At 46.7% G+C, this 11,735-nt stretch overlaps 1 protein-coding gene across 1 annotated transcript in view; it reads right to left on the bottom strand.

The window, feature by feature from the left end:
• Positions 1–695: 695 nt before the first annotated feature.
• Positions 696–11,735, bottom strand: part of TAX1BP3 (Tax1 binding protein 3) — a 107,908-nt gene continuing 96,868 nt past the window's right edge. The window contains exon 4 of the mRNA XM_030201305.1: positions 696–1,434. Within this exon, the coding sequence (XP_030057165.1) occupies positions 1,297–1,434 (138 nt within the window). The 3' untranslated portion in view covers positions 696–1,296. The remainder of the gene's footprint in view (positions 1,435–11,735) is intronic.

Genomic DNA, 11,735 nt, shown 5'->3' with positions numbered 1-11,735 from the left:
TGCATGAAGTACATTTTAACATTTAGTGACTTTGGGGATATTTAGTGGAAAAAAAAACAGCTGAAAGGAAGGACTGAGTGGGTAAATATAAAGTACTAGTAAAAATGGCCCGTTTCTGGCGCCGATGAAACGGGCGCTAGCGGGCACGGGACTCCCTTCCCTTCCCCTTCCGGTACCTGTTCCGTCGGCCCAGGAAAGAAAGAGCCCCCTCTTTCCTCCCGTAGCGGTGGCTTCCTTGCTGCATGGTGTGGGAGTCCGGCTCTTGGCATTTCAAAATGGCCACCGAGAGTTGAAGTCTCGTGAGGCAGCTTGAACTCTCGGCGGCCATTTTGAAATGCCGAGAGCCGGACTCCCACACCATGCAGCAAGGAAGCCACCGGTACGGGAGGAAAGAGGGGGCTCTTTCTTTCCTGCCAAAGGCCTCTTAAAGAGATCTGCTGGGAAGTGTCTGCACCGTGCTCCGTTAGATGATGTCACCAATGTGGGACAAACAATGTTCTGTTGTCCTCACAGAAAACTTATTTTAACCCACTGGAAAAAACAATTCACTCCTAAACTTTAACATGTGGTGAACAATTTGTGGGTCACACACAAGTATGAATTAGCAGCAGATGAGAAAGCACTGGGAAGAGAAAAGGTGCTCAGATCCAACGGCCCCTGGACCAATGTTTCATTACTCATTGATGTATGTGGTCTCTCTCAATTGTAATGTTCATTGGTGCTTTGTGCTGTCATGTAACTTACTGTTTATTGTTATAGTGATCTAAACTTAGCAAACAATTTAGATTAAAAAAAAGAAATAAATTAATGGTGTATGTAATAACTGCACTCAAAGAAAGTTATTTCATGATTAAGTAATGGATTATGGATCTCTCAATTACAATCTGATTCTGTCGGTCAATTAGATTCATGAAATCAACATCATGAGGCCTGCAGAAAGAGCGAGCTTACACACAGGCCTGATATTCAGAACATACCTACCTGTTACATCATGTCTAAAGGTTAAGTAGAATAGGTGTTGCCAAGAATCAGCTTTTGGTATATTAGGAAGACATTATATAGAGAGGGCTCTGAGACAATGCTTGGTACAGCACAATGTTTCAGTGTAAGTATTACTTTCTAAAAACAATGCACATACTTATGCACATACTTATAAAATGGGTGAAAATGAACAACATTTCACTGGCTCTTAGAAAGATCAGCTTTTTTCATTTTGGTCTTAGAAATATGTGTGTTTCTCAGACAATTTTTACTACTATGTGCAGGACTATGGATGTCTCTGTCATCTTTAGAAGGTTATGACATCATAGATTGCCGAACTGCCTCCTGCAGAGAATGTCTTGTCACTAGAAGTCGAACTACTTCCTCATTTTTCTTGGTCAGTCTTTTTCTAGCTTGATCATGAGTTACCATGGTCATATCCCATCCATTCACCTGCAAACACAAAAGGATACTGCATTCAGAATAGCAGCTAACACCATCTTCCACAGGCATGGCTGTCTCAGCATCTATCTATAACCTTTGCTCAAATGTTTAACCTTTTTCAATGAATGCAAATGGTGACCCTGGATCTATGAATGGATTTTAGATGGATCACAAGACAATCTGTATCAATTACACAACCAGAGAACAAAGCAGGGCAGCAAGACAGTTATATATAGGTTTCACACATCCTATATAATAATTTTCACCTCCAATGCTCGAATGTGCCTGGGACCGTGGCTCCCTCGGAGGTGGTCTGCTAGGCAGGCAGGCACTGACGTCAGTGACAGCTGATTCCAAGGCAACGGGAGGAGTAGTTTCCCTACTCCTCCCCCTGACTCGGAATCAGCTGTCACCCTCGCGTTACGGCCCCCTGGACCCCCCCCTTCCTGCCGAAAACCGCCCCCCCGCCGCCGTTGTCGACTACCTGTGCTGACAAGGGACCCAAACCCCTGACAGCCGAAGTCCTGTTCTGCCCTTCGCGCCATTGGTTCCTCAATGATCTTCTCTTCAAGTTTCTGTGTGCGCGACATGTCTGACATCAGACGCATGCACAGAAACTTGAAGAGAAGATCACTGAGGAACCAACACCGCGAAGGGCAGAACAGCACTTCGGCTGTCGGGGGTTTGGGTACCCCGTCAGCACAGGTAGTCGACAACGGCGGGCCGGGGAGGGGGGGGCGGTTTTTGGCGGGAAGGGAGGGGTCGACAGGGTCGCGGAAGGGGGGTCCACGGGGCCGTAACGTGGGGGCGGGGGGGGGGGGTTGAAAACAGAGGGAGGGCACACTGTGGAACACCAAGGGACGGTGGGGGATTGCCTGCCTAGCGCCCGTTTCATTGGTTACAGAAACGGGCCTTTTTCCTAGTTATACCATAAAAGCTGGGAGAAAACACATTTGGCTAGCTCAATTGCACTACATAGCACTGCTGTGTGGAATGTCCTAGGTGTGATTCCCAGATTATGTTTCCAAGGAATCAGGACAGGGTTGTTTGCCTTTTACAGATTGGTATAGGGGTGGGGGAGTCCATTTCATTACAATGACATCTAGTGACCAGATTACAGACTTATGAACAGAAAGCGTCTGTAATGATGACTAGTTAAATAAGTGGTGAGAGGAAACAAAATATGGGTTCTGATTTGCACTGGAAGCCCAAAGGAAGTAGGAGAAAACTGCCAGGCCCAAAAAGATAGAAATCTACCATTTTGGTTTTAGAAGTCAACTAACTTTTTTAGTAGGCTACTGCAGTGTTGTTAAACATTTTAATATTAATATGGTAACTGAACAGAAAAAAGTGCAGAAGCCACTTCTTTAAATTTCCACAATTAAACCCAGTGCTTTTTTTGTGCCGGTATGCAACGGTACGGCGTACCGGCACCTTTTTTTTTTGCTCCCCCCGCCCCGTGACGGACGCAGTGCCAGCCCCCATTTCCGGCCGCTGCTGCTTCTCCTGTTGAGCAGCAGCGGCCGCTACACAAAGAAAAAGATTTTTAAAAAACTTCAAACCTGGCTGAAACGCGGCACCCCGGCACTGTAGACAGCCATTAGGCATTGGCTGTTGCCCCGCAGCCGCTCCTCCTCTTGCCTCTACGTCACTGCGCTCCTCCGGGGTCTTCCTCCAGAGGCAGTGACGTAGAGGCAAGAGGAGGAGCGGCTGCGGGGCAACAGCCAATGCCTAATGGCTGTCTACAGTGCCGGGGTGCCGCGTTTCAACCAGGTTTGAAGTTTTTTTTTTTTAAATCTTCTTTTTCTTTGTGTAGCGGCCGCTGCTGAAGCAGCAGCGGCCGGAAATAGGGGCTGGTGCCGCGTGCGTCGCCACTTCGCGCCGTTCGCGGGAAACTTGGCAGGGAGAGGGAAAACAACAGAGGGAAGGATTGGGGAGAGAGAGAGAAAGAGGGAAACCAACAGAGGGAAGGATTGGGGAGAGAGAGAGAGAAAGAGGGAAACCAACAGAGGGAAAGGATTGGGGAGAGAGAGAGAGAAAGAGGGAAACCAACAGAGGGAAGGATTGGAGAGAGAGAGAGAAAGAGGGAAACCAACAGAGGGAAGGATTGGGGAGAGAGAGGGAAACCAACAGAGGGAAGGATTGATTGGGGAGAGAGAGGGAAGGATTTTTTTTTTCCAAGTTTATTTATAATTTTAACAGAACAATAATACAAACCAACGATCATTATCATCCATATGTATGTAACATTACATTTCTCTTCCATCTGCTAGTTAAACATGTAGTTATATAGATACAATATTAAACAGCCTCTTATGAAACCATCCCCCCCTTTTCCCCTACCCCCCTGTATGTAGCTGTCTTACTATAACTCATTTCGTACAGTTTCATATGGTTGCCAAATCTTCTGGTATATATGGAGTTGACCCTTTCGTACGGCTGTCAATTTCGACATCAAATGCAGGTAGTCAACTCTGGTCAACACCTCTTTAGCAGTGGGCGCTGCCACTGCCCTCCAGGCCCTCGCCAGCGCCATCTTTGCCGCCACAAAAAACTGGATCGCCAACCTATGTTCATATTTCCGGCTTCCCGGGGGCCTGGAGTGCAGCAAGCACACCTCCATCCGCTGCGGGTATACCCCTTGCAACACCTTATTCACCAGCTCTAGTATCTGAGTCCAGTAAATCTGGACTTTGGGGCACTCCCACCATATGTGTATAAAAGTTCCACTCTCTCCACATTCCCGCAAGCAATTTGCCGAGGTCTGTGGGTACATTTTATGCAGCCGATCAGGTGTATAATACCATCAGTATAAGATTTTATATCCATTCTCTATTGTGGTTTGAGCGATGGAAGGTTTGAGCAGGTATCGAAAGCTACTCGTCCACCAGTTGGGTGTAGGGCTATTCTGTAGAGTCTCCTCCCATCTCCTTATATAAAATTCCTGTGGCGTTGAGAGGTATAAGAGTGCTCTGTATAACCGGGTGATACTACCCAGCCCTCCCCCCTTTCCCATTGCCTGTTCCAGTCTCGTTGCTGCAAGTTCCAATTCTTCTTTTGCCCTTCGGAGGATATAATTTCTTAAGCAATGATAGTAAACTAGATCCCGCTCTTCTAACCCATATTCATCTTGTAGTTCCTCAAAATTCTTTATTTTCCCATCAACCCATACTTGGTCCAGTTTATATAGCCCCTTATCAACAGAGGGAAGGATTGATTGGGGAGAGAGAGAAAGAGGGAAACCAACAGAGGGAAGGATTGATTGGGGAGAGAGAGAAAGAGGGAAACCAACAGAGGGAAGGATTGGGGAGAGAGAAAGAGGGAAGACAACAGAGGGAAGGATTGGGGAGAGGGAGAAAGAGGGAAAACAACAGAGGGAAGGATTGGGGAGAGAGGGAAAAACAGATGGAAGGATGGGGAGAGAGAGGGAAAAACAGATGGAAGGATTGGGGAGAGAGGAGAAAAACAGATGGAAGGATTGGGGAGAGGGGAAAACGGAAGGATGGGGAGAGAGAGAAAAAGAGGGAAAACAACAGAGGGAAGGATTGGGGAGAGAGAGGGGAAAACAGATGGAAGGATGGGGAGAGAGGGGGAAAAACAGATGGAAGGATGGGGAGAGAGAGAGAGGGAGAAACAGATGGAAGGATGGGGAGAGAGAGAGGGAAAACGGAAGGATAGGGAGAGAAAGAAAGAAAGAGGGAAGACGCTGGGTGGAATAATGCAGAAAGAAATAGGGGAGACACTGGAAGGATGGGAAGGATTGGGGAGAGAGAGAGGGAAAACCAACAGAGGGAAGGATTGGGGAGAGAGAGAGAGAGAGAAAGAGGGAAAACAACAGAGGGAAGGATTGGGGAGAGAGAGAGAAAGAGGGAAAACAACAGAGGGAAGGATTGGGGAGAGAGAGAAAGAGGGAAAACAACAGAGGGAAGGATTGGGGAGAGAGAGGGGAAAACGGAAGGATGGGGAGAGAGAGAGAGGGAAAAACAGATGGAAGGATGGGGAGAGAGAGAGGGAAAACGGAAGGATGGGGAGAGAGAGAGGGAAGACGCTGGATGGAAGAATGCAGAAAGAAATAGGGGAGACACTGGAAGGATGGGGAGAGAAAGCAGAGCTGCTGGATGGAAAAGGAATAGAGAAAGACTGGAGAATAAGAGGAAGGGGCATGGGGAGAACAAGGGTGAAGAAAAGATGAAAAGCCACAGGTAGATGAAGGAAATTAAAGAATGGATAGTAAGAATGAATTAAATCTGGACAGAGAGAGAGCCTGAAAAATATTGAAGAAAGCAAAGAAAAAGGAGACAAAAAATGACAAATGGCACAGAAGAGTTAAGCGAAAACAAAGGAAAGGAGAATCACAGACTGGGACCAATATGGAAAGAAAAACAGTCACCAGACAACAAAGGTAGAAAAAAAATCATTTTATTTTCATTTTAGTGTTTGTAATATGTCCAATTTGAGAATTTACATTGGCTGTCTTATTTTGCACTGGGTATACTACTACTACTACTTAGCAAATCACGTTCTTTTTTTCTCCTATAGGACTGTAATATTTTCAATGATGTCTGTTTATATGCGCCATGGCTGGTATAGGGTGTGTGGTTAATGTGGGTGTGGCTATCATAGGGGTGGAGCCATATGTGGTGACCCCGCCCATAATGAGTACCGGCACCTTTTTTTCTACAAAAAAAGCACCGATTAAACCTGAATGTTGTACGATGACATCATTTGAATGAACAGTTGAAAATTATCCCAGAACGCTGTTTAACCCATAAGAGCATATTTCTACTGTGAAAACAAGTTTGGTGATACACTTGTTTATGTTCTTAAGATGAAAATATGATCTTCCAAAGATAAGCAGAATAATAAGTCTTCAATAATGGGTAATGTAATTTGTTGAAGATCAGCATGGTAAATATTTATAAAAGTTCTAAGTTTGTAGAACCTTTTCCTGAGCCCCTCAGATGAGTTGTTACAGTCTCTACAGATTCTTTTAGTATCATATGGGGGGGGGGGGGGGGGGAGGGAGGAGCATAACAGACACCCACTTTTTCCTGCCTTCCCTCAGTATACTCATATTTTTCAGTCATTAAAAAAATAAAAATGTTTTTCATTTTTGTATCAGTCAAGGTTTTGAACAACCTTGTTCTGATGTTCCAGCTTCCAAGCCTCACTCCCAAGTCATCCGAGCCTCACTCTGACGAACCTGTATCCAAGCCTCATTCCTGAGAACTCTCTCTTTTTTTTTTTTTTTTTTTTAAATTTTCATGAAGTCTTTATAGTGGAGGAGTGGCCTAGTGGTTAGGGTGGTGGATTTTGGTCCTGGGGAACTGAGTTCGATTCCTGGCACAGGCAGCTCCTTGTGACTCTGGGCAAGTCACTTAACCCTCCATTGCCCGCCGCATTGAGCCTGCCATGAGTGGGAAAGCGTGGGGTACAAATGTAACAAAAATAAAATAAAATATTAATAAGTAATACACATAATCTGAAACATAGCACATCATGCAAATCATACTACAGTCCAGTTAGACTAAACACAAGTCTCTGGCAATGTAGCGAACAAATAATACAAAGCATGATGAGACTCTCATTACAAACCTAATGAACACATCTTACTGCACACTAGTGCGCCTATTGAACTATTCAGAATAACCATTCCAATACTTCAGTCTTTGTAGATTTTATATTATTCCCAGCTCCCTCCCCCTCTTCCACTTAGAACCCCAACCCACCCCACCCCTCCCACCCACTCCCCCTTTTCTAGCACCACCTTAACCTATGGCATTAATCAAGTTATACATGAAGGGTAAAAGGATCCCAGATCAGATGCCATCTACACAGTTGGTTGTGTCTTTCCGCTAGTAATCTTTCCATCTCGCAGAGTTATCGGTGGGGTTGTGGGCTGCTTCCAATGAGCAGCAATTACAACTCTGGCAGTGCTTATAGCCTGCCTCAAGAAGATTTGCTGGGTGTGAGAAAGACCCACAGCACCTGCAGAGAATAAGAAAAAGGTCGGGCTCCATGGTATCGGGCTTCCCGTCCACATCTGCAGTCTGCTACGTATCGATTTCCAATAGGCACTGACCTTCCTACATGTCTACCATATGTGTCCCGCTGTGCCCTTTACACCAGAACCCCTCCAGCACAGCCCCGTCGTTGTGGGATAAATGCGCTGAAGACGCTCAGGCGTCAAGTACCATCGGTACAACACCTTCACCGCATTCTCCTTAAAGGGTACATGAGACGACACTCCCACCGCAGCCCGCTCCATTCTCTCCCACGTCGCCTCCTCCAGTTCCATACCCAGCTCCCTTTGCCAGCTCTTCCTATGGAGTGTGTAGTTTGGGGACTGCCTGTTAACAATATGGTAGAGGCGTGATACCAGCCAACCTGTCTTGGGTACAGAAGTACATAAGTAATGCCATACTGGGAAAAGACCAAGGGTCCATCGAGCCCAGCATCCTGTCCACGACAGCGGCCAATCCAGGCCAAGGGCACCTGGCAAGCTTCCCAAATGTACAAACATTCTATACATGTTATTCCTGGAATTGTGGATTTTTCCAAGTCCGTTTAGTAGCAGTATATGGACTTGTCCTTTAAGAAACCGTCCAACCCCTTTTTAAACTCTGCTAAGCTAACCGCCTTCACCACTTTCTCCGGCTTCGAATTCCAGAGTTTAATTACACGTTGGGTGAAGAAAAATTTTCTCTGATTTGTTTTAAATTTACTACACTGTAGTTTCATCGCATGCCCCCTAGTCCTAGTATTTTTGGAAAGCGTGAACAGACGCTTCACATCCACCTGTTCCACTCCACTCATTATTTTATATACCTCTATCATGTCTCCCCTCAGCTGTCTCTTCTCCAAGCTGAATAGCCCTAGCCTCCTTAGTCTTTCTTCATAGGGAAGTCATCCCATCCCCGATATCATTTTAGTCGCCCTTCGCTGCACCTTTTCCAATTCCACTATATCTTTCTTGAGATGCAGCGACCAGAATTGAACACAATACTCAAGGTGCGGTCGCACCATGGAGCGATATAACGGCATTATAACATCCTCACACCTGTTTTCCATACCTTTCCTAATAATAGCCAACATTCTATTCACTCTCCGAGCCGCAGCAGCACACTGAGCAGAAGGTTTCAGTGTATTATCGACGACGACACCCAGATCCCTTTCTTGGTCCGTAACTCCTAACTCCTGTATGGGACAAATCCCACCTGGTCAGGGTGGATAATGGCTGGAAGCAAAGGTGCCAGTCGGTTGGCCAGAACTTTAGCTAGTATTTTGACATCGGCGTTCAAAACGGATATTGGGCGATAAGACCCACAATCCTTATGATCTTTGTTCGGTTTAGGAAGTACCGCACCGCAATCCATGCTTCCAACATGGAGGTGGGTAAAGTCTCCCCTTTCCCAATCTGGTTAAACAGGTCAGCTAATAGCGGGGCCAATTCAAGGGCAAATTTCTTATAAAATTCGTTGGGGAAGCCGTTCAACCCCGGTGATTTACAGGAAGGCAAGTGTTGGATAGCTTTTTGTATCTCAACTGGAGTGACTGGCGCATCGAGTGTGGTCCTCTGCTGATTTGTCAAAGAAGCTAGGTCACCCTCAGCTAGGTAATCTAGAATAGAGTCTACAGGAGGGTTGGATTCCCTCGCGTATAGCTCCTGGTAAAATTCGCTAAAGCGCTGCCGTAGGGCTTCAGATGTATTCAGCAGGTCACCCCTCTCATCCCTAATGTGAGTGACCGCTCGGTCTACCTTTCGCCTGCGTAGCTTTATAGCCAGGAGACGTCTTGCTTTATTGGTGAATTCATATGATCTAACCTTATTTCTGGTTTGTATCCAACTTAAGTGTTCAGAGTAGATAAGAGTCCAGCTGGAGTCTCTGCCCGCGCATCTCCTCCAAAACACCTGAGGAACCACCCAACTTGTGCTGCGCCTCCAGGATCCGAATCCTTTCCAGGCACTGTGCCAGCTGGGCCCTACGGACTCTCGTACGCTTACTAGCTATCTGTGTAAAGTAACCTCTCGATACTGCCTTCATAGCATCCCACACAACACAGAGGTGGGCCCAATTCCATACTGAACTCCAAGTACTCCTTCAAGACCTTCCTGCAGCCCTCCGCCACCTCCCCCTCCTGTAGTAAGTCTGTGTTAAGCATCCATCTTTCATCTTTGACCTCTGCTCTAATGGTTGGCAAGATAACCCAAACAGGGGCATGGTCAGAAATTGTCGCACTACCGATTCCTGCTGTCGGACCCCTCTCAGCTAGTGCAACGTCAAGAAAGATGTAATCAATACGTGAGTACGACTTATGTACAGGGGAGAAGAATGTATAATCCCTCATAGTTGTATGACTTAGTCTCCAGACGTCTAAGGTCCCCAATGAGTAGACCAGGGAACCCAAGGCCAGAGAGTCCTTAGATACCGAATGCTGGGGTCTCCCGGATCTATCTAGCACCTGGTCCATGACTTCATTAAAATCACCCCCCAAAATCATGGAGCCCTGGGTAAATGTAGCTAATATGTTCTTCACTTTGGTGTAAAAGGTCCCCTGGTGTTCGTTTGGTGCATATAGGGATGCGAGGGTAAGGACCACTTGGTCTATGATGATTTTCAAAAACAAAAAACACCCTCCAGGGTCTCGTTTGATATTCAGAATTTGGGCCGATAAGGATTTGTGAAACAACACCGCCACCCCACGCTTTTTGGATCCATCAGCAGAGGAGGCAAAGAAGGCACTGGGGTAATCTGGATGGGAGAGAATTCGCTCATGCACTCTGCGGAGATGGGTCTCCTGCAGCAGGACAACATGCGGTTTTAGCTGCTGTAACTCCTTGAACAATTTCTGCCTTTTCTGAGGCATGTTTAGCCCCTTCACATTATATGATAAAATCTTTAGGTCTGTACTCATTACTGGGATATTAAACCAGTTTTTTTCCAACAGATAGAGTCCAACCACTTCATGTACATGTGCTCCCCGGTACCAGTGGTGCTCCCAGCCCACACCTCCCACCCTTCCCCCTATCAGTAGCCCCCTACCCTCCCTTATCCCCCCCTGTCTAACACCAACTAGAGGGCACAAGTCCTCATAGTGGGAAAAGAGAAAGCAACCCACCAGCATCCACACAGCCCAGCCCCCCCGCCCTTCCCCAAACTGCCCCACATTGCCACTAGGGTCTACTACCTTTCCATATTCACTCATCCACATACTAGGCCCCAGCGCGCCACCCATCCCCTTAAACTACCCCCTCCCTGAATCACTTACAACTTTACAACATGCACAACATCCCCCCCCCCCTTTGTTATCCCCCTCCCCCTTATCATCTATTAGTTAAGAGTCTTAAGTTCCCTTATGCAGAAGATAACAGGAAAGCTTGAAACATAGCATAACATTTGTTACTCCCTACTTCTTTACCAACCATTAGCACAAAAATAGCCATTGGCCCTCTTGCCGCCTTGCAGAAATGAGACCTCGATTAAGGTATACCGACCAGGCTGCCTCATCACTTCAGGTTTCTTCCGCGGCCGCTCTTCTTTTCGGGTTACTCCTTTTACTAGTTGCAGGGATCCGCTGCCATTTTTGAAGCTTCGCCTTCGTGGCGGACGCTAGTTCACCTGGGGGCTTGCTCGTTTTCACCAGGCCCGTCACGTGCAGGGATATCCAGGTTTCGGTCAGTAGGGTAACTCTGTTTTTAGCTCCCTGTAGTGTGTAGTTCAGAGAGAAAGGAAAACCCCATCTGTATGTGATCTGCTCCTTGGTTAGAATGTCCAGAGCCGGTTTCATGAGGCGTCTCTGCTGCAAAGTGAACTGCGAGAGGTCTTGATACACAGTTATTTTGGCCCCTCCAAATTCCAAGTCAGGCCTTTTCCTGGCACAGTTAAGCAATTGTTCCTTCACTTCATATTGGTGGAACCAAGTAATGATGTCCCGTACTCTATTCTCCTGCCGCTGGCCAAGGGATCTATTCGCTCTATCTCTATCTTCACCACTGTAGCCCCAGCCCCCAGCAGAGTAGCGCATAGTGTTTGTACAATTTGCAGGACATCCTCGGTCTCGCCACCCTCGGGGACTCCACGAAATCTAAGGTTGTTCCTCCTTCCCCTGTTTTCGAGGTCATCAAGCTTATATGCAAATTCTGCATTCTTTTGATATGCTTGAAGTTGGACCTCGTGTGAGAGCAGGGACTCAAGAGTGCTCTTCCAGCTTTGCTTCTGCGTCTTCTACTCTGTTCCCCAACTCACGGAGGTCAGAGCTCAGTATCTCCATCCGGTCCAGAATCTCATCTTTCGATTTTTTTTATATCA

Source organism: Microcaecilia unicolor, chromosome 4, assembly GCF_901765095.1.
Source record: "Microcaecilia unicolor chromosome 4, aMicUni1.1, whole genome shotgun sequence".
In the NCBI taxonomy this organism is placed as follows: domain Eukaryota; kingdom Metazoa; phylum Chordata; class Amphibia; order Gymnophiona; family Siphonopidae; genus Microcaecilia; species Microcaecilia unicolor.
This window is presented reverse-complemented; position numbering and strand designations above follow the sequence as displayed.